Source organism: Sinocyclocheilus rhinocerous, unplaced genomic scaffold (genome assembly GCF_001515625.1).
Source record: "Sinocyclocheilus rhinocerous isolate Xijiao unplaced genomic scaffold, SAMN03320098_v1.1 scaffold348, whole genome shotgun sequence".
NCBI classification, from domain to species: Eukaryota; Metazoa; Chordata; class Actinopteri; order Cypriniformes; family Cyprinidae; genus Sinocyclocheilus; species Sinocyclocheilus rhinocerous.
Window position 1 is genome coordinate 1,344,205 of NW_015635025.1, and position 22,396 is coordinate 1,366,600.

Here is a 22,396-nt window from a genome sequence, read left to right on the forward strand (position 1 = left end):
CTGGCCCAGCTAACCAATCACAGCACACACTGGCCCAGCTAATCAATCACAAAGCACACTGGCCCAGCTAACCAATCACAGCGTACACTGGCCCAGCTAGCCAATCACAGCGCACACTGGCCCAGCTAACCAATCACAAAGCACACTGGCCCAGCTAACCAATCACAGCGTACACTGGCCCAGCTAGCCAATCACAGCGCACACTGGCCCAGCTAGCCAATCAAAGCGCACACTGGCCCAGCTAACCAATCACAGCGCAATCTGGCCCAGCTAACCAATCACAGCGCACACTGGCCCAGCTAACCAATCACAGCGCACACTGGCCCAGCTAACCAATCACAGCGCACACTGGCCCAGCTAACCAATCACAACACACACTGGCCCCGCTAACCAATCACAGCACATTTCGTATTTCAGAAGGCGGGCCTTCATTTGATACAGGAATTATTCTAGTCGTTCATGTCAGACTGGGGAGAGGGGTGTTGTAATAATGTAAAATATGTGAAAAATAATGTGTTTTTCGAATAACCTAGTATGAGAGCCTGTTCTAGTACACCCCCAAAACAAAATCAAGACTTTGTAAAAGAGCATAATAGGACCCCTTTAAAGCAGTTTGGTGGGTAATCTACGACAATGACTTTTTTTTTTTTTATACGAATTTTTATATTAATATGCAATATAACGTTTGCAGATTCTGGTTGTCTGAACATGCAAAATGTTATAATTTGTCATTTTCGTTAGGCATATTTTTTGTTAATGTTACATCTGTAATATTTTGTTATATCTGTGCAATAACTGAACTCTTCCAACAGATGGAGCCGTTGTTGTAGAAAATACACTGAATATAGTAAACCACTTGTAACTACATTCATCTTTGCTTTATTCTTGAATTTAGGTCGCACAATTTCAGCAAACTGTCCCAGACTACATTTGACACGTGAGGAATGTATTTCTTATTTCCATTTGCCTTTGTGTCATGTGGACACACACACACACACGCACATGTTTGTACACGGGATACAAATTGTTCTTTTCTGGCTCTTGCCACTATTTTGAGGAACTGCAGTGAGCTGAAAGATCTCTAGCTAGAGACTGCAGCAGTAGTGGGCATTTATAGTCTTTAGTCTTCCTGCAAGTCTGGGTCTTGTTTGTTGTAATTAATGGGCTGATTAACGCTAGCTGTCTGATGAAGAAATACTACTCATTGATACAACTGCAAGACAGTATTGAGATTTTCACACTTCATTCGCACACACACACACACACACACACACACACGTATATGTGTGTGTAGTTTCAAAGCAGTTTTACAGACAACCATGTGTTAGCATGTCTTCGATATTTATGGCATACTTGCTTCATTGCTTGCTTCATCAATGTGTCTTTCGTTTTTATGCTGTAAATACAATACATTTTTTAAAAGTGATTTTGTGATGTGTTGATCTTTATTGTAGACTGTGTAGCGGGTCTGAAGGTCTGATGTGGGTCATCAAGCATGTCACTGTGTTTTGATCTGCTGTTGTGACGTATTGAATGCTGTTTCTGGGTCCATTTCCATTTACGGGTTCAACAGCATTATGTATTTATAGCACACATTTAAGCTATTAAAAGCTTTTAAACTCTCAGTGTTTACTATAGCCTCAGGGCGCACAGTGTCCTGAACACCAATATTTTTAATATTCAGAGAAGAGAAATCACAATCTGATATTTTGGTAAGGAGAAAAAAAGGTTAGGATTGTGATTATTTTTTTTTTATTATTATTATTTTTTTTACAGCACACTGTGAGTGTCTATTAGCACAGTTTGTTTTTGGCATCTGATAGAGCGTTTTTACCCAGAAACAGTGATGTGTGATGTCAGATAGTGCTATAGCTGGAAGATCAGTTAGTAAAGCATTGCAATTATCTTCAAATGGCAAAAGAAATGTGTAGAGTATTGAGACAGGTGGGTGTGATTGTCCTGATGTTCTAGAGCACCACTTTCTTTGCGGTTCACCGCATTTTTGCCCATTCAACGGTTACATTTGTACCTTAACATAGCCCCCTATGTAACATCTGCTGGAACTGAGCCACATTTTTGGATGGTCGCATGTTCCTGTTTTAGATGCTTCCCTTTACTTTAGCTGATAAAACAAATCATTAAAAAAATTTCTCCTTGGACTTTCTCCTGGAATAAGACTGATCTGGACTCTGTAATGTTATGTATGTAGAATGAGAGGGGGCCAAGCATTGAACCCTGTGGTACCCCAGGGGTTAGACGCCTCTCCTTCCCAAAAGAGCTTAAAGCTTCTGCCCTTCAGGAAGGACTCAAACCAAGGTTCAGCAGAATGAGGATGAACGGATCTCGAGGCAGATCTCACCAAATGCTGGAGACAGATATGGACATTCACTACTTTTTAGAGAGTCTGTGGTATGGAGTAAGTAAAAAAAAAAAGTGAACATTAAAGATTTGGCCATCTTACTCATTCATCAGGACTTAACCTTTGAGCCAGTTAATCGCATAAAATAATTAAATAAATAAATAGTTTATTTTTGCCGTATACTTATTCTTTTTATATCACGTGGTAATATTCAAATAGAAGTAGCTCGATGCATTTTACTTCATTTTTATCAGAGCTGCTGATGTGACACAGAAATGTGTGAGCTCTACGTGAAGCAGATCTAGACAGATGGAGCTGAGAGGAAAACTCTCACAACACACCGCAAGTCAGTCTGTTTAGCAGCTGTCAGCTTATGAAATCATCAGTCATGTAACCTGTCCAAAAAGATGATCTTGTGCCATCTGCAACCTTACAATGTGTCTGGTTAACTAAATGGAAGTAGTTAAACACTGCTTATAAACATTTGCTAAGCACTAATCAATCGACAGTCTAAGTTGTTTATGTATTATTTGCTCAGTGGAGGAACAGAAAGTGTAAAACTTTCACAAACAATCAAATGCATTATATACCTGGCCAAAAGAGCTGTGCTTGGATGCGATGACTGGATCATTATTGCTTTGATTAATACATTTCTGGCACGTTGCATGGTTGTCGGAACTGTATATGTATATGTGCGTGTGTGTATGTATGTAGAACAACAGATAATACAGTCTGTGACATAATTAAATCATTGATTCGTTTGATTTAATGATGTGTTTATAGGAGTCCCACACAGGTCAGAATGACCAGATGTTTCCTTCTGGAGTTTGATGTTTTTGGCAGGTCACCAGCAACTGCCTATTAATTCCTCAGAAAAGCAGTTCTTCAGTCATGGAGATGAATTCTTGGACTACAATTAACTACAAAACAGTATTTCAACAGTAGATACATGTATAAAATACAGACTAACATAAGTGACTGGCTGACAGAGCCACATACTCTAGAGCATAGACTTCAGATTCCCATTTAAGAACTAGATTGTTAATATGAACCAAATGGAAGACAAGCGATGAGTGCTGAATTATATGCATTTATATCATGGTTTATAATGTAATTGATAAAATGAAGAATAGCATATTTATATGGATTACAAAAAGAAAAGAAAATGTGCGCTTTCTTGCACATGGCAGGACATCTTTGACAGAATTTGCACATGAACTAGCTCTGCACGATTTGTTAAACTGCAAAACAAACAAAAATAAATAACCAGTCTGTAACAATGGAAAATGAACTGACTTCATATCATCTGTGTTTGGAAAGTGTTTCTGCTGTGCAAAAGTTGTACAAAAGCATATCCAGAGCCTACAGCGGTTTTGTTTTTGACTCGGTTAGCTGTAGTAAAGTCAATAGTGCAGTGTAAAATCACTTTACACTTTCATTACATTACAATTCCTTACATTTCCAGCATGGGGAGAGTGTCTTCATGTTGATGGAGGATTGAGGTCCTTCTTTCTCCACATACACTTTCTTCATTTTATTCCTGTTGTGAAGAGCAACAACAAAATCAATGTTAGCAGTCAAAAATCCAAACAACAAAACTGACTAGATATAGCAGTCTATTTGCTTTGAAATGGACTTGTTGAAAAAGGTTCCCGAGTTGCAACATTCATGCACATTTCCATGTTCGCTCGGTGCTTTTCAAGCCTCTGCTGTGCCAAAACATTTTTCCCCTCAGACTCACTGGCTCTACTTGACAAAGGGATTTCTTTCTTGGCCGGCGCCCCCCTCCTCCTCTCGTTTCCCCTCGCCTCTGTAACAGCTGCTCCGTAAGAGAGTGATGAGCGCTGCGTTTTTATTTCAAAGTGTTTTTTTGGAACAGATGGCCAAGGGAGAACTGGGGAGCGGGCCAAGAGCGCGCTGGGGAATGTGCCAGTTCCTGCAGCGAATGCGTTCTCTGGGCTCGGCTCGCGTGCCTTCCCCCTGCCCTCTGCCCTGAGTGGCGCCAGCAGGACTTCCCAAGCAGCGCTGCGAACATCTGGTGTCTGGCTCTGACGGGACGGGGGGAGCGCATGAGCTCACATGCAGCGCTGCCTGCCTTCACACACAGTCTCCAGATCCTTCATGTGTGCAGCTCTGCCACAGCTGCTCAATTACTACTAATAACCGCATTATAAACGTTCTGAACTCTCTCCTATCTGAGGAAAACATACACTATGTGCATGATGATATAGGATAGCGCTGCAGGAAACCAGGACTACATGACTGTCAAAAAACTCCCCCAAAAACATCAATCACTCCATTTATTCGGCCGGGACGCAGTGGAGGAAAAAGCTGGCGGAACACCCAGTCCTGCCTCTGACAAAAGCTGATGATAATTTAATTTAATGGGATGGTTATTAGGCACGGGGGAAGTCCCTCTAATTGGCACGTATACACACATATAATGCATGCTCTGCCATTATTACTCTTATGGCTTGCAGAAAATAACTAGTGGATGGCAGAATCATGTCCAAGAATTCAGAATGCACTTCACACTGATAGTCCAGTTTAGACATCAGTAACTTTGCAACTCCATGTCAACTAGCAGTCATTAGAGTATTAGTAGACTGTCTGCTTAATATCTGCTCACACTTTATTTTGATGGACATTCTACTGACTGTCAAGTAAACAGTGCTGGGTAGTAACTGATAGTAACAGATTCCAAAAAAATGAGGTACTTGTAATTATATTACATTTCAAAGTGTAGTATGGAGCATATTACATTTTAAAATGCTTCTAATCAGATTACAGTTACTTTTTTATGGATTACATGATTACTTTGGGCGTGTCGTTGCTGTTTTCATGTTTATTAATGCAGGGATTCCCAAGCGTTTTTGTCACCCCATAAAACAAAATATTTGCTTGAAATATCGCTGCGGAAGTTAATATTTCTATAACAACACATTTGCATGTTTACTGTTCTCTGATGTCGGTTAATGGTCACATTGTCGTGCAGGTGAACAAATAAAATATTTCTATTTTTAGTCTTCAAGTGTTTAAACTGCTTTTATTTTACGTTTTTATGATTGAATGGATTATTAGGTTTTTATCAACTCACTAATGTAATGTTTAATGCATTTTATGATGTTGATATCAAAAAGTGAAATATATTTTCTTTATCTTTGCTGTTCTATATCGATACACAGTACATTTAATGTAAGTTTAAAACAAGTAATCTAAAAAAGTAATCTAAAAAGTAGTCCGATTACATTACCTAAAATGAGTAACCTAGATTACGTTACTAACAACAGTTTTCATCATGTAATCTGTAATCAGTTAAGTAATCTAACCAGCTCTGACTATAAATCACTCTGCAAGAAAGTTAACTTATTCTACTAAGCCTAACCTAACAGTCTACTAATACTCTAATGAGAGTTAGCTGACATGTAGTTGCAAATTAATGAGAGTTAGTTGACATGCAGTAGTCAGTTGAATGTGTGTTGAGGAGTTTTAAAATAAAGTGTTAGCAGATATTAAGCTACTAATAATGACTGCTAGTTAACGTAGTTATAAAGTCACTTCTAGTAAACCGAAGTCTAATGTGGACTATCAAAATAAAGTGTAACGGAATGCAGTTGAGTCTTAATCTTCTAGTCGGCGGTCTATAATTATTCACAGTTTGTGGGTCAGTGTCATGGTTCACACGAGAGCAACGTGAAATACACACGTGGTTTTCTTTCCCGAAGTCATGTAATAAGGATTCTATCAGTTGAAGAGTGAATCCAGAAGCAGACGCTGGACTCGTACCTTCCTCTTCTTGGAGCGTCCCTCGGCCTGCAGCGTCCGGGTGCACTGCTCCACACACTCCCTGAAGCTCAGCTTGCTCTGGTCCGGAGAGTAGTCCAGGTCTGCCAGCTGAGCCAGAGACAGTATGTAGTTGCAAGCGATTCTTAATATAGCCAGCTTGGAGAGCTTCTGGCCGTACGAGTAGCAGGGCACCTGTGAAAGCAGATGTGAGGAAATGCAGGCCGTGAACTAACAAATGCAGGCTAAACAAACGATGAAAACGTATTATTGATTGATCAGAAGTCTTCCTCACGGGCAGCTCAGTCCGTTAACTCCACACAGACCGACACCATCTGATGAGAACACAACCTGAACTGAACTTTACAGCTGAATCACTGTTATTGAACTGAACTGACACAGGCTGAACCGAACTTGTGTCAAACTGATGAACTTCACACTCTTACTGATCTCAGCCAACACTGAAGTGACTGGGATGGTCTTGTTTGAGTCGCTTTGCAGCAGAACTGGGATTTGTCACATGTTTGATTGAGTTGCATCACTGATTCTGATGTTTTCAGTGTTGCCAACTTAGCAATTTTGTTGCTAAATTTAGCAACTTTTCACACTACCCTAGCAACTTTTTATTCTAAAAGCATCTAGCAACAAATGTAGCTATTTCTAACATTTATTTGGCAACTTTGAGCAACTTTTAATAAGTGACTCAAACGATAAAAAAGGCACACATTTTCATCTAAGTTACACAAAAAAAGAGGAAACCAAAGATGAGTACAGGCATCATGTGAATCAAGTTACTTGCTGTTTGCAATTGTTCGATCTATTAATAATAATATAATTGTTCATTAATGATACACCTTGTTAGCTTGTAACTGTGATTGTTGATCACTTAGTACACTGTTGGAAAAATATCTAGAAAAATGGAAAAGGTACTAGTAATTTTCCTGGACATTATGCGTTATTCATTATCCGTTGTAACCCGAAAACACTAAATACAATGCAAAAATTTAAAATGCAGGTAAAAGACCTGTGAAAAATCAATACGGAAAATTCCTTAATATTAATATTGCTCTATTTTTACAGATTTTTAGAGTGTAGCATACTAACTAATACACTGCTTAAAACTATTGCTCAGAATGTGTAGTTTTACTAGTTTACTAGCTAATAAAAAAATCTTAAATTGTTAAAAAATGTGTTCAGTTCAATGTTGTGTTTAAAAATACAGTTGTTTATATTTTAATATTATATTATGCATTTATATTAATTTACGAACAAATTTAAATTAACATATAAAAAATATAATTTTTGCTGAGATTTGATGCAGTGACAGAATTTTGCGTCGTGATTACGTAACAACGTCATCGCGCAATGACATCACAACGTCATTTAGCAACTTTTAGCAACAAATCAACCTACCTTCAGTAACTTTCTCTGAAAATTAGTTGGCAACACTGGATGTTTTCCTGGTTATTTGAAACAGTCTCTGTTATATAAAGTGCTATTTCAGGTGTGTGCTGCCTGCAATAATTCAACAGTTCAAACAGTTATTTGCTCTTGGCAATCTTCCAAATGTATAGGTGAGTGGCCTGGATGTGTTATATTCACTGATGATTTCAAACTTTAACTTTGTGTTGTGCTGATGGAATAAGTTACAAGTATGTAACATCTCCATCAAAGCTGCAAAAATGAGAATGAGCTTTTACAATAGGACAGCATCTGTCGTTTGTTGAAAATCTTCTGGTGTAATAAAGTGCGTTTACGGCTTACGGTCATTCCTTTGCTTCTATGCTAACGTTTATCGCAGTCTAGCTGTATTCTCCGCGAACAGCAGTGCCAGAGCCTCGCGGAGTTTACCTGCTTTCGCAGCGCCTCGAAGGCTGCGCTGATGGTGTGCACACGCGTCCTCTCGCGCGCGTTGGCCAGCAGCCTGCGCGTCTGCTGAATGGCTTTGATCTCCGGCGGCTCTCCGGCGCGTCTCCTCGGTGATTCCGCGCTCTCGCCAGGCGCCTGAAGCAACGCTCGCTCCAGAGGAAAACCCTGCGCGCTGCGCGTGTCTGTTTGAGCGCTTCTGCCACTCACAGACTTCTCGGAGACGGCTCTCAGTTTGGAGTCAGGAGCCTCTCCAGCCATCGCGGTGTTTATCCTCATATCCAGAGCGGTATTTAACACGCTCTCGTCCCCCGACGCGAAGATCCCCGAGCCGCGCGTCTCTTTCGGACCGCCGTCTGTCTGTGCCATGAGATGCGCGTTCTTGTACAGGTTAAAGTAAGGTAAATGGTCGTCACTGACGCGCTTGAGTGGCTCTCGCGCTTTGCGCTTTAGTCTCTTGTCTCCCGAGTGCAGGGTCTTGCAGTGGCCGTCTAGATGCGGGTTCTTCATGTCGGAAGTCCGCTCTGCCTGAAGGTCCAATAAGAAGATCAAATGCAGCAGGAGAGTCTTCTAGGAGGAACATGCCCGCTTCATGTCAGAGAGTTTGTGAGGCGACGCGTTGCTCCTGCGGGTTCCGAGAGTCTTGTGCAGTCAGGCAGACATTGCCAGGACATTTTTGTGAATGTGCTCGACAGTTCATCTGTGTTTATTTAGCCTCAGTTAACACAGAAGCCCCTGTTGCTGAGAGAGAGAGAGAGAGAGAGCGAGAGAGAGACCGCCCAAAATAAACCCTCCAGGAGGACCCGACACTTCTCCAGGCAGCGCTTCCCCGACACGCTTCGACAAACGAGAAACACACACACTCACACTCGTGATTGTGATGTCGATATAAAGCAGCGCCAGCATTAAAGTGTTCTTAGAGAGTTTGTGAGATACACAGACACACACACTCACACACACACACACACACACACACAGAAACACACAAGGTGGCACTCTTGTCACACTTAATATAATAATACTCTGTGTCTCTGTCAGAAAGCAGGCGTGAGGGCAGTAATCATCATCAGTAATCTTTCTAATAAACTGTAAATATTACAGAATATTATAACATTCGGCAGCTGGTTGTCAAGGTCTTCATATCAGGCGCTATGAAGCTTTTACAGCTAGATTAGCACTGTTTGCAATATAAACTCTGTATTATATAGTTTACAATTGAACACTGTAGCCTAAATGCAAACAACTGTCTCAAAAGAAAAATAAAAAAAAGTCTGATTATGTTTATTTTTATAATTTTATTATATATACACTGAACAAAATTATAAACGCAACACTTTTGTTTTTGCCCCCATTTTTCATGAGCTGAACTCAAAGATCTAAGACTTTTTCTGTTGACAAAAGGCCTATTTCTCTCAAAAATTGTTCACAAATCTGTCTACATCTGTGTTAGTGAGCACTTCTCCTTTGCCGAGATAATCCATCCACCTCACAGGTGTGGCATATCAAGATGCTGATTAGACAGCATGATTATTGCACAGGTGTGCCTTAGGCTGGCCACAATAAAAGGCCACTCTAAAATGTGCAGTTTTACTGTATTGGGGGGTCCGGGGGGGGGGTCCGAAAACCAGTCAGTATCTGGTGTGACCACCATTTGCCTCACGCAGTGCAACACATCTCCTTCGCATAGAGTTGATCAGGTTGTTGATTGTGGCCTGTGGAATGTTGGTCCACTCCTCTTCAATGGCTGTGCGAAGTTGCTGGATATTGGCAGGAACTGGAACACGCTGTCGTATACGCCGATCCAGAGCATCCCAAACATGCTCAATGGGTGACATGTCCGGTGAGTATGCTGGCCATGCAAGAACTGGGATGTTTTCAGCTTCCAGGAATTGTGTACAGATCCTTGCAACATTGCATTAACATGGGGCCGTGCATTATCATGCTGCAACATGAGGTGATGGTCGTGGATGAATGGCACAACAATGAGCCTCAGGATCTCGTCACGGTATCTCTGTGCATTCAAAATGCCATCAATAAAATGCACCTGTGTTCGTTGTCCATAACATACGCCTGCCCATACCATAACCACACCGCCACCATGGGCCACTCGATCCACAACGTTGACATCAGCAAACCGCTCACCCACACGACGCCATACACGCTGTCTGCCATCTGCCCTGTACAGTGAAAACCGGGATTCATCCGTGAAGAGAACACCTCTCCAAAGTGCCAGACGCCATCGAATGTGAGCATTTGCCCACTCAAGTCGGTTACGACGACGAACTGCAGTCAGGTCGAGACCCCGATTAGGATGACGAGCATGCAGATGAGCTTCCCTGAGACGGTTTCTGACAGTTTGTGCAGAAATTCTTTGGTTATGCAAACCGATTGTTGCAGCAGCTGTCCGGGTGGCTGGTCTCAGACGATCTTGGAGGTGAAGATGCTGGATGTGGAGGTCCTGGGCTGGTGTGGTTACACGTGGTCTGCGGTTGTGAGGCCGGTTGGATGTACTGCCAAATTCTCTGAAACGCCTTTGGAGATGGCTTATGGTAGAGAAATGAACATTCAATTTACGGGCAACAGCTCTGGTGGACATTCCTGCAGTCGGCATGCCAATTGCACGCTCCCTCAAAACTTGTGACATCTGTGGCATTGTGCTGTGTGATAAAACTGCACATTTTAGAGTGGCCTTTTATTGTGGCCAGCCTAAGGCGCACCTGTGCAATAATCATGCTGTCTAATCAGCCTCTTGATATGCCACACCTGTGAGGTTGATGGATTATCTCGGCAAAGGAGAAGTGCTCACTAACACAGATTTAGACAGATTTGTGAATAATATTTGAGAGAAATAGGCCTTTTGTGTACATAGAAAAAGTCTTAGATCTTTGAGTTCAGCTCATGAAAAATGGGGGCAAAAACAAAAGTGTTGCGTTTATAATTTTGTTCAGTGTAGTTAGGTAGGTTATTTTTCACTATAAACCGCAAAGTTGTTAAAGTGGTCCTATAATTAAACAATATATGAAATGGCATGAAATCAAATACCATTAAACTTCTTTAATTTCGGGTGGGATATTCTTGAGTCAGTGCCTCTGACATTAACACAGTTGACAGCCTGTGTGAAGCAGCACACACTCCATATTATCTGCTGACAGCTGAGCACAAGCTCCTCTGCTCCGTGATCCGTGATGGTAACATCTCCATCAGCACACAAGTCTTTCCCTTTACTCCAGGACACACATTTACTCTCCTCATGCAGTTCAAAGCACAAAGCCATCGTTATACCAACAAAAGTATTCAAATAGTCCCAAAACAAAATGAAGTTAACTTTCATTTTACTAATGTACTCAAAAGAATTAAATTAAAATGACAAAATGTTCAAGAACAGCATCAACCTTCTCTGTTATGACCTGGATCCCAGTGAAACGGCTTTTCAAATGAGAAAAAATTTAGGTGATCTTGATTTCGTGCGTCAGGGAACTTGTTTTTGTTGTTTTAGAAATCTCTCTCTCTCTCTATATATATATATATACAGTATATATAATCCATGTTCTTTATGATTTTGAATTATATTGCTTAAATGTAACGGAGCAGCTTTAAAAAAGGAGTTGGAATACAAATATATTTTAAAAAAATGTTTTAATGTTACAGCAAAAAAACGTTATGAATAACTGAAGTAAACTTTCCAAAAATCTGAACTGCATTCTCAGGACAAGAGTATTTTTCATAAATAATTTTTTTTGCATGTACCATTTCTATTTTTGCAGTTTAATAAATAGTTTTGTTTTATTTTTGTTATTGTTGAAATTTTGCTGAATAGGCATTTAATTGGCTATACTGCATTTTAAATACTTTAAAATAACAATTTACATGAAAGACTTTTTTTGGATGTACTTTTAAAAACATTGTACTAAACATACTTAAAAAATACTGTTAAACAATACAACTACAATTGAACAAGGAGCAACTTTCTTGCTTCTACTTTTCAAATCTGACAGCTACGTGTGGCATTATAGGACTTAATTAATTTTTTATTATTTTTTATTCAGTAATGCCCTTCAGAAGCTATGTAAAATATTAATATATTTCCTAGAAGACAAAATAATTTTCTGATCCTGCTTTCTCCCAAGGTTTTTTTTTTTTTGTCTCCTGGTGGAGTTTTTTTTCACATGTCTACATCATGCCGAGGCTGCTCATCTCTCATTCCAGCACCAACAGATGTAACCATAATTAGGTGTAAATCATAATGAACAACACTCTTTGAGCAGTAGAAACAGTCCTTCTATCCAGAAGCTCTTTGAAGACCAGATTACTACAGTGTAGGCGAATTTGGCCAAGCAAGAGATCAAGATATGTGAGATATTAGCATATTAAATGGCACTAGAGATACTCTGTAAATGTATCAATCTGTCAGCACTGACACTATCAGATGAGAAGAAGAACTGAATTATGCTGAATATTGACACTATTGTCTTCTGCTTTATAGGTGAATCAGATTTGTTCATAATGGATGAACTTTACACGTTGTTGATCTGACTGGAGCTGAATAATAACTCTGTTGTGTGGTTAGAGCTGTTTTACAGCAGAATTAGGATCTGTCATTTATTTGATGACGTTTGCATCATTGATTAACTGTGAAGCTTATCAGAAATTCATAATGTTAGTGTTTATAGTACACTAAAGCCTAATAGTCCACTTTGAACCATTTAGATCTGGACCAAAGCATACATATGATTATAAACAATCAAACAGCTGAGATCTGCTGTAGTATACAATGTATTGAATGATTATGGCAGTGTACTGTATGTATGTGGATATAGCTGGATATAATTAATACTAGTTGCAAGATGGAGTTATTAACTCATTACGCACTCATATGAAAATCTGTAAGGTTTGAAAGGTATGACATCTGTAAGGTTTTGTTCAGTTTATACCAGTTTGGATTAGAAGTGCCAATCCCAATTACTGTACAGTTTGGTGGTGTGTGTCACTGCAGGGTTTAAGATTGTGCTCATATCGTCCAAGCCAAAGTGACTGTGACAAGAAATGAAAAAGAGAGAAACCTTGGGAGAAATCAGGCAACAGCAGGCCAGTGTACAGTCCAAATACAATGAGAGTAATCAAGCTTATATATTACTAAAGAACTGTAAGATGAAGTTGTGGGAGTCTTTGAGGTCCATCCAGTGTTGAACAGTAAAATTAGTGGTAGATGAAGGGATGTCTTGGGCTTCTAACATGTGTTCAGTGTCAAACTGAAGGGAATTCACGCTGTGTCGAAACACTGCGGGATCGCCTCTGTGTGATTGCGTCTTGAAGCATGTGTGAAATCAGTCCAATGGAATGGCAGAACGTCTGAACAGTTGATGGGCACCATCAAGTTTTTTTTACACAAGTACAAGTCTGTTCGGATACTAACATTTTTCAGAATATCTTCTTTTGTGTTCAACAGAATAAAGAAACTCGTACAGGTTTGGAGCAAGTGGAGGGTGAGTAAATGATGACAGAATTTTAATTCTGGAAGTGAACTGCTCCTTTAAAAGTGCATCTGGAACAAACTACGCTAGTGTCGAGATCGTGGAATAAACCATATTCAGCTTGGCTCTTCAGCCCCACTGTTACGAATTATTCCAACATTAGAGGGCTGAATAAGCAGGGCCATGGGGCGATGCCTAAGGTGGAACAGACACTTGCTATTCCTAAAGGCCCCGACATTACCCACCAAGCTGTGCAGAACAACTTCGGCTTTGGCGGGTAAGGTGTCTGCATAATATGGCTTTGTTGCAGGCATACCAGGCTGACCTGCTGTGAGATCTTGATGAGGGCGAGGGGGCAGACCCGGACGCATTTCAACAGATTTGTCTCTTCGAGCCACTAAGGAGATGGCCAAAGCCATCGACCGATCTATGCACCAAATTGACTACTGAAAGTACAATAGAATACAGTAGACCATCTGGCATCATGGAAACTTCTGCCAAATGTGTCTCAATGGGTCCTGCAGACTGTACACTGTAAAAAATGACCGTGAATTTAACGGTAAAAGACTGTAAAAATGCTACAGTAAAAACCTGTTAAATGGTTAACGGTAAATTCCCCTACTATATACAGTGAAAAACTGTATTGGAAATTACATGTATTGGACATGAATTTTACGGTAGTATACCGTTTCTGGAAGTGAAAAAGACTGTATAATTTACAGTGAATAACCGTAAATTGACATTCCCAGAATTCCCTGCGTTACATTTCAAATTTGATGTTGTTTTTGTTGAAATAACTGTTTCTTCTTCAGTTTTGTATATTAGGGTTGTGTGTTACACCTAATGTTGTTAAATGAATGTTTATTGCATTATTTCAGTTTCATGTGTGTTACCATGATGGTGTTTGGTGTTTGTGTGAATGACACTGTGCACCTTCTATATATGTTATTATTTAAAAGCTAAGGTGTCCGTAGAGGGTTGGAGAGAGGCTACAGAATCCAGTCTGGTTCTCGACCGCTTGATTTAACAGGGTCACTCCGACACTGGTCTGCTGTACATGAGAGCTTTGCAGTGGTGGCTCAGGACCAAGGGTTTTTTCCCAAGGGGCAACCCATTTCTCATGATGCCTTCATGTGGAAGAACCCTTGGTTCTTGTCTCAGGGTCCTATGTTGGGAGCTCCTTGTCATTGCGTAACACTTAAGATAGATGCATCCTTCATGGGCTGGGGGGTGATCATGAATGCTCTTTATATATATATATATATATATATATATAAAGAGAGAGAGTTTTATAATAATAATAATGATGAAGATGATGATGATAAAGAAAGTCCAGTGTTTTTCTTCAGAAACACACACGTTTAACCATAGCTGGTTTTATGTGTGTATGTGTGTGTGTGTGTGTGTGTGTGTGTTAGTGTGTGTGTGAGTGTGAGTGTGTGTGTGTGCTTCCAAGCACACGGGCACCCGTCTGTTCCCGGGCAGAGTGCCAGTCATCCAGCGACCTGCTGCTGTTGCTCTGATACGACATTCCTCTGGCTCTGCCTGTGCCCTGCCTGACGCCAGCACTCCACACGAGCCCACAGTAAACACTCACAGCTGCTGAGATCAGCCAGTGTCTCCTCACACACTCAGCATGACTCAAAACATCACTTACAAACGTTTCCTGGATTTTCATGCTTGTGCTGGTGAGATGACATCAAAGAAATGAATCATGCATATATTTAATATAATCATAAATCATACTAAACATATTTATAAACATGATTTACATGTCAATAACATATTTTATGGTAGGTTGTAACAACACTCTTGACACTAATTTATATAATTTAGGCATAAGTTTTAGTTGTAGTTTTTAAAACTAAAACATGCCTGTATAAACATTTGAGACACTGATTTACAGATGAAAATATAAAAGATGTATGAAAAGTCTTGCTATTATACTATTATTTCCTACATAGTTTGTGTTTAGTTTGAACTGTGATTTTAGACTAAACTCTTAGTCAACTGTATAGTGTTCGCAGGTGACAGAGTGACACCTAGTGGAGGAGATGAATAGTGCGACTCATATGATCTTTAAAGGGGTCATATGATGCGATTTCAAGTTTTCCTTTCTCTTTGGAGTGTTACAAGCTGATTGTGCATAGATAAGATCCCTGAAGTTGCAAAGACTAAAGTCTCAAAACCAAAGAGATATTCTTTATCAAAGTGAAGACTCTGCCACGCCCCCCTAAAACCGCTCGTTCTAAAACGCCCCACATATCTACCTCACTATGTGGAAATATTAGCATAATGCCGCCCAAATGAGCACGCAAAGAAAGAAGGCGTGGAAATGTTAATTCAGTTATGAGAGCCCGATAAAAGATCAATATCAGTGATTATGCCAGAATTAAACATAGCTTTGCTTTATTAAGCTGTTAACTTTTTACGTTTTTACTGTTAAGTTTTATTCTAGCATCATGCATTCTATGCATCCGGATGAGATTCAGATCAATGATCAAAACACAGATGGTGTAGATGATTTCTATCAACACCCCCAAAGCTTGCATTTCATTCAACAGTTCAGTTTTGATTTACATGCTGTTCAATGTTTGATGATCGCATTATTTTACATATGTTTCCAGCCCTGGATAATTTCAGCCCATCCGGCCATGAGTTACCATGTGTTTGCTGGGGTTAGGCCCTTAAAAAGGAGTACATTAATTAATAAAATAAGAAAGAAACAATATGTATTATTGAATATACTGCAGATGCAGTTAACAAAAATAATATTGCATATATATGAATGCACATTTGATAGAACACCGCTGATTTTGAGCAAGGATACAGTAAAGTACATCTACTGCTATAAAAGTCACTTTACAAAAAAAAAAAAGAAGAATATTCTGTCATATTGCTCCAAACCAGACTTTCTTTCTTCTGCAGAAAATGAAAGAAGATATTTTGAAGATTGGTGCAACCAAGCCATTCACTTGACCATTCACCCTTGACATAGTGTTGTGGGAAAAACAACAGTTTCACAGAAGGAAGAAAGTCAAACAGGGTTGAATGACATGAGTGTGAGTAAATGATGACAGAATTTTTATATTTCATAGTCTTTTTAACAACAATAAGTTAACAACAATAATAACTCTTAATTTATGCAAGACTCTGATGTTGATCTTTCATCAGGCTCTTACTGGATTTGGTTTGAACTTTTTACTTTTGATTCATTTTAAAATTACTTAGAACTAAACGTATTTAAGGAGAAGAAAGCTTTGTCATTTCATGGCAGGCTTTAAAGCTCTTTTGTTAAGCAACAATAACAGATTATTTTGCTTCTAACATTTCTTCAACTGCCTTCAAAAATAGTTATTTTTCTTTTTTTTCCTTTACTGCCAAGTCAGCATTTTCTATTTGCATTCTTTTTATCTTTGAAAAACATACGTTTGTCGTGTATTTTTGTTTGTGTTTTTATCGCATGTATTATTACCCAGCAGGCACCTTGATATCAATTTGATGTCAAATATTAGTCAAGACTTAAATCAAGACGCTGCGACATCATTTTAAATTCAGTTTGTATGCTGATTTCTTCCAGTGGTAATTGGGTGAAAATAGGAAGCGAATCCCAGACTGAAACTGGTTTAATGTATATGTAGGCCAAAATGTTTGACGTTCAATTTACATCAAATCAACATCATGTCAAGTTTTTGACGTCAGTTTGATTTGCATACTTGACCTGCTGCTTTGAATTTGTGTGCGGTATTTTTGAGACCTTCCTGGCAGGTTAAGATTCATAAATATCTTTTTTTGGAGGATATTCCGTTCAGCCAATCGCGGTGAGCTTTTAATCCACCAATCAAAACACTCTTTACTGAACAGACTCAAGAAGCTCAACGCTGCGCTTGTACTGTGCATTGTTCCATGATCTGTATTGTGCTGTGCATTTATGAATTTTGATGGTGTAGATGATTTCTATCAACACCCCCAAAGCTTGCATTTCATTCAACAGTTCAGTTTTGATTTACATGCTGTTCAATGTTTGATGATCGCATTATTTTACATATGTTTCCAGCCCTGGATAATTTCAGCCCATCCGGCCATGAGTTACCATGTGTTTGCTGGGGTTAGGCCCTTAAAAAGGAGTACATTAATTAATACAATAAGAAAGAAACAATATGTATTATTGAATATACTGCAGATGCAGTTAACAAAAATAATATTGCATATATATGAATGCACATTTGATAGAACACCGCTGATTTTGAGCAAGGATACAGTAAAGTACATCTACTGCTATAAAAGTCACTTTACAAAAAAAAAAAAGAAGAATATTCTGTCATATTGCTCCAAACCAGACTTTCTTTCTTCTGCAGAAAATGAAAGAAGATATTTTGAAGATTGGTGCAACCAAGCCATTCACTTGACCATTCACCCTTGACATAGTGTTGTGGGAAAAACAACAGTTTCACAGAAGGAAGAAAGTCAAACAGGGTTGAATGACATGAGTGTGAGTAAATGATGACAGAATTTTTATATTTCATAGTCTTTTTAACAACAATAAGTTAACAACAATAATAACTCTTAATTTATGCAAGACTCTGATGTTGATCTTTCATCAGGCTCTTACTGGATTTGGTTTGAACTTTTTACTTTTGATTCATTTTAAAATTACTTAGAACTAAACGTATTTAAGGAGAAGAAAGCTTTGTCATTTCATGGCAGGCTTTAAAGCTCTTTTGTTAAGCAACAATAACAGATTATTTTGCTTCTAACATTTCTTCAACTGCCTTCAAAAATAGTTATTTTTCTTTTTTTTCCTTTACTGCCAAGTCAGCATTTTCTATTTGCATTCTTTTTATCTTTGAAAAACATACGTTTGTCGTGTATTTTTGTTTGTGTTTTTATCGCATGTATTATTACCCAGCAGGCACCTTGATATCAATTTGATGTCAAATATTAGTCAAGACTTAAATCAAGACGCTGCGACATCATTTTAAATTCAGTTTGTATGCTGATTTCTTCCAGTGGTAATTGGGTGAAAATAGGAAGCGAATCCCAGACTGAAACTGGTTTAATGTATATGTAGGCCAAAATGTTTGACGTTCAATTTACATCAAATCAACATCATGTCAAGTTTTTGACGTCAGTTTGATTTGCATACTTGACCTGATTTCTGACTTCGAACTGACGACTTTTAAACATCAGTTACCCACTGCGTTGCTAAATGCAAAAAAATAATAATAATATTGTAGCCACAGGTAAAACCATGCTCCTCATTGCTATGGGTTTATGATGAGAAAAAAAAATAAAATAATAATAATAATAAACAATGGAATTTGTCATGCAAAAATATTTTTTTGATGTTTGAAATGTATTACACACAAAACACTTTCAGTATTTATTTAAAAAACCGATGAGGCTCATGAGAAAATCACATTACACACACTCACATCTTTATTCATGACTAAACATTTGATGAACACTTTTTACAGAAGCTATGTGGTACAATGTAACAATAACAAACACCTACCAGTGTTAAACAGATGCTGGATTGCTACATTATCACTACCTTTAACAAACCAGTGCAGGGCTGCAGAAGACTGCATAGGGATGAAGAGTGTGTGAGGTGCTCCTCGAGTCTCTGAGAGCTGTGTGTGTGTGTGTGATTCAGGACTCAGTCCTGCTCTGCGCTGGGCTGGCGTCAGGCTGTGTGCTGAGCTGAGACGAGGGCAGGAGGCTCCTCAAGCCTGAGAAGAGCTGGCTGACTAAGGCCTCCATGGACCGGCTGTGTTCGGCCAGCACTCGGGCGATCAGACGCTCCTCTCGGAGGTGACTCTGCTCCAGCTGGCACTCCAGCCATGTGTTCTGGCTCCGCTGCAGTCTCTCCAGAAAGCCCTGATACTGACTGTGCAGCGCAGCACAACACGACCGCCTGCGCTTCAGCACGCCTGAGAACACAGCAGACAACGGCTGCCATCAGCTGCATGGCTTCCTCTGATCACTGTACATGAACAGGTGTGCTGTGCACAATGCTGATAACTCTCTAGTTCTCAAATCCTGCTCACTTTCACACGCCGACAGATAAAGATCCACCAGTAAATTAAAACAGACAACGTACTGTATATGTGATGCTGTGCAAACTAAACATATTAAAGTAGGAGGCCTCTAAATATAATCGGATGTCAGGGTGCAAGACTCTTTTCAGATTATAATTGCATTATCTTTATTTTGAGAAAAAAAAAAAAGTTACGTAATGTTGCTTTAATTCAGTATATTAAACTCGCCGGACACAATTTGAAACTTCACATAAATGAACCTCAAAGGCATATAATCATTTAATGCATCACATGACTGTTCATATTTAAAGGAATAGTTCTGCCAAAAACGAACAATGTGCTCACCCTCAGGATCATCCGAGATTAGGATGAGTGTGTTTCTTCATCAGGTTTGTAGAAATGTAGCACTGAGGATGAGCGGTGTGTGTCAGACCTGGAGCTGCGCTCTGCTGGGTGGAGGTGGAGGTGAAGCTCTCGGTGGATGTCGTGGAGCTCTCGTGTGACGCTTGTGTGAGGATCAGGGGCTCATTCTCTGTTTTCACTGACTGGATTTCCTGAATCCCACCTTCCACATCATCCACCACATTATCTTTAACACAGACAAACACGCAAGGTTAGAAATCCTCGAAAAGATCGCTCTGTGCCACACTTCACCGTTACTTTCATTGCACCACATTATGTCCTATTTTTGTCTGACTTAAGTTCTATATGCATGTGTGTTTATTTATTATTTCTTTATTGTGCCGCTTCTTTTCTGATCAAGACTCTCAATAGTTTCTGATAAAACTTCTTCTAATATCACGTGGCAATGCATCTACTTGCATGCACTAGAGATGTGCCACTCACCCCCACCCTCCTCTCCATCCTCGAAGGTGAAGCCCTTGCTGTCGGGCTCGGTGTCGGTGCTGACAGCCACAGGTCTGTGTCCGAAGATTTCCTCCATCGTGTCGAAGTGTTTGAAGGCCGCGTTAGAGCTGCTGCTGCTCTGCTTCTTGGCCTTGTAGTAGATGGACTTGAGTGTTTTCCAGCGGTGCTTGACCTGGTCGCAGGAGCGCGCGAAGCCCGCCTCCTTGTGCCGCGCGCAGACCCTCCGGAAGATCAGGCTGTTGCGGTGCTTGCGTCCGTCTCTGTAGCGGTCGATGTTCATCTCCTTCAGAGTCTGCAGGAGGAAATCCGTCTCCTCCTCGCTCCAGAAGTGCGTGCTCCTTCGGCTGCTCGACATCTGGATCTCACGGACGCCGTTACAGTATATATTCCGTTACAGTCGTCGGGATTCAGAATAAGACGTTTGGGTGAGACTAACGCCGTTTCCATTCGGGTTTCGGTAATGGACAGAACGGAAAGCTAGCCGCGAGGCTGCGCGTTTAAGGACACGGCCAATCACAGGGCTGCGCCCCGCCCCCATGCTGTCGAGCGCCCGCTCCCATTGGTCGATCTCTCAGCGGTTGCGGCCTGATAGGTCGGGGAGGCTGTCAGTCGATCTTCGGCCCGCCCCTCTGAAGGCAATCGGATTACAGCGTTCACATGACGCACAATAATCCTACACAGAAACATGAGAAATATGACCCAATACTCGCGCACAGGGAACATAGCTCTTCTGCATAATTAGGAAGTCCTCTTGGGAAAATACATGGCTTTGCTTTTAGCTTTTATCAGCGTTCATTCATTTCGGTTTAACGAAAAAACAGATTCTGATATATACAGTATACAAGTATAAAGCATTGCGCTTCGAGATTTAATCCTGCTTTTAAGATCAACAGAATGTATCAGACGCGAGTTGTTTCTTCTCTCTTTTTGTCCACACACTGGAATATATCCTGTAAAGTTTGTCTAACACTCGCAGTTGCGTTTATCAGCGCGGCGCGGCGGCTTTTATTTTGAAAGCGTCACTGCTACGCGCTGACGTCATCCCGCAGCGTCAGACACCGTGTTTCCTGAATCCTGAGCTGCTCGCGAAGACGTGTCGTGTGTTCGACTGGAATGCCACGGTGATCCCGGAGAGTTCAGCATGGATCGTCCGGACGCCACCTTCACTCTGGCGTATGTCGTGTTCGCGCTGTGCTTCGTTTTCACGCCGAACGAGTTCCGCTCGGCCGGCTTCACGGTGCAGCACATCTTCTCGCAGTGGCTCGGCAGCGAAGACATAGGCTTCATCCAGCACCACCTCCGGAGGAGCACTCTGACCGCGCTGCTGCACTGCTGCCTGCCGCTCGGTACGCGCCGCGTCCCCGGATGCAGTCACGTGCAGATCTCCATACATACTGCACCTGTGAAGGTAGAATGACGTCAATAAGATTTGCATACGCAGGGTAAGAGTTGTGGAAGTGTACATAAGACTGTAAGCGTAAATTAAATTTGCATGCGCAACAGAAGCTTTGTAAAGGTGTAAATCGCGTTTCAAGCGTAAGAAAAAATTATTTGCAGCATTTTACTGTTTAAATAAAACATACAGTAAAAAAATAAAATTAAAACATGATATTTTATAAGTTGTGTACCATTAGGCTGTGCGTTCATACTGAATTTCGAGCTGTGTAGTTTCCTTCTCTTCCTCAACAGGCTATACGATATATTAGTTTATTGTAATATTATATTGTAATTTTGATGATAATTAAAGAAGGTCTAGTATCTGCACTAGCCTAATATATGCATCATTTCACCTGTCTACTGATCAATTTTTTAAACACAAATTTGGTTCAATAATAATTGAACCAACAGTAATATTTTTTTATTTAACATGTTGTAATTTAAGGGGATTTTACAAAATATTACTAAAATATTTATTCAAATATTTATCTCTAACTTATTCACCATTTATCATCTGTAATACTATCGTGTAACCCCTAGATGGCTGTTTAGCTCTCTATATATAAACATAT

At 40.1% G+C, this 22,396-nt stretch overlaps 3 protein-coding genes across 4 annotated transcripts in view; 1 reads left to right on the plus strand and 2 right to left on the minus strand.

The window, feature by feature from the left end:
* Positions 1-2,589: 2,589 nt before the first annotated feature.
* On the minus strand, positions 2,590-8,843 carry LOC107746166 (protein atonal homolog 8-like). Its single transcript, XM_016560276.1, has 3 exons — positions 7,994-8,843; positions 6,146-6,337; positions 2,590-3,899 (listed from the first exon to the last, which is right to left on the minus strand). Exons 1-3 carry the CDS (start codon positions 8,516-8,518, stop codon positions 3,894-3,896), a joined length of 723 nt encoding a protein of 240 aa, XP_016415762.1. The 5' UTR covers positions 8,519-8,843; the 3' UTR covers positions 2,590-3,893.
* Positions 8,844-18,905: 10,062 nt separating this feature from the next.
* LOC107746165 (uncharacterized) lies at positions 18,906-21,068 on the minus strand. Of its 2 annotated transcripts, none has more exons than XM_016560275.1 (3): positions 20,367-21,068; positions 19,954-20,109; positions 18,906-19,412 (listed from the first exon to the last, which is right to left on the minus strand). In XM_016560275.1, the coding sequence occupies exons 1-3, from the start codon at positions 20,740-20,742 to the stop codon at positions 19,132-19,134; spliced, it is 813 nt and encodes a 270-aa protein (XP_016415761.1). In that variant the 5' UTR covers positions 20,743-21,068; the 3' UTR covers positions 18,906-19,131. The 2 variants fall into 2 exon arrangements, with proteins under 2 accessions (XP_016415761.1, XP_016415760.1); XM_016560274.1 differs by having other exon boundaries at positions 19,954-20,110; positions 20,362-21,068.
* Positions 21,069-21,438: 370 nt separating this feature from the next.
* tmem129 (transmembrane protein 129, E3 ubiquitin protein ligase) overlaps positions 21,439-22,396 on the plus strand; it is a 14,517-nt gene continuing 13,559 nt past the window's right edge. The window contains exon 1 of the mRNA XM_016560273.1: positions 21,439-21,733. Within this exon, the coding sequence (XP_016415759.1) occupies positions 21,529-21,733 (205 nt within the window). The 5' untranslated portion in view covers positions 21,439-21,528. The remainder of the gene's footprint in view (positions 21,734-22,396) is intronic.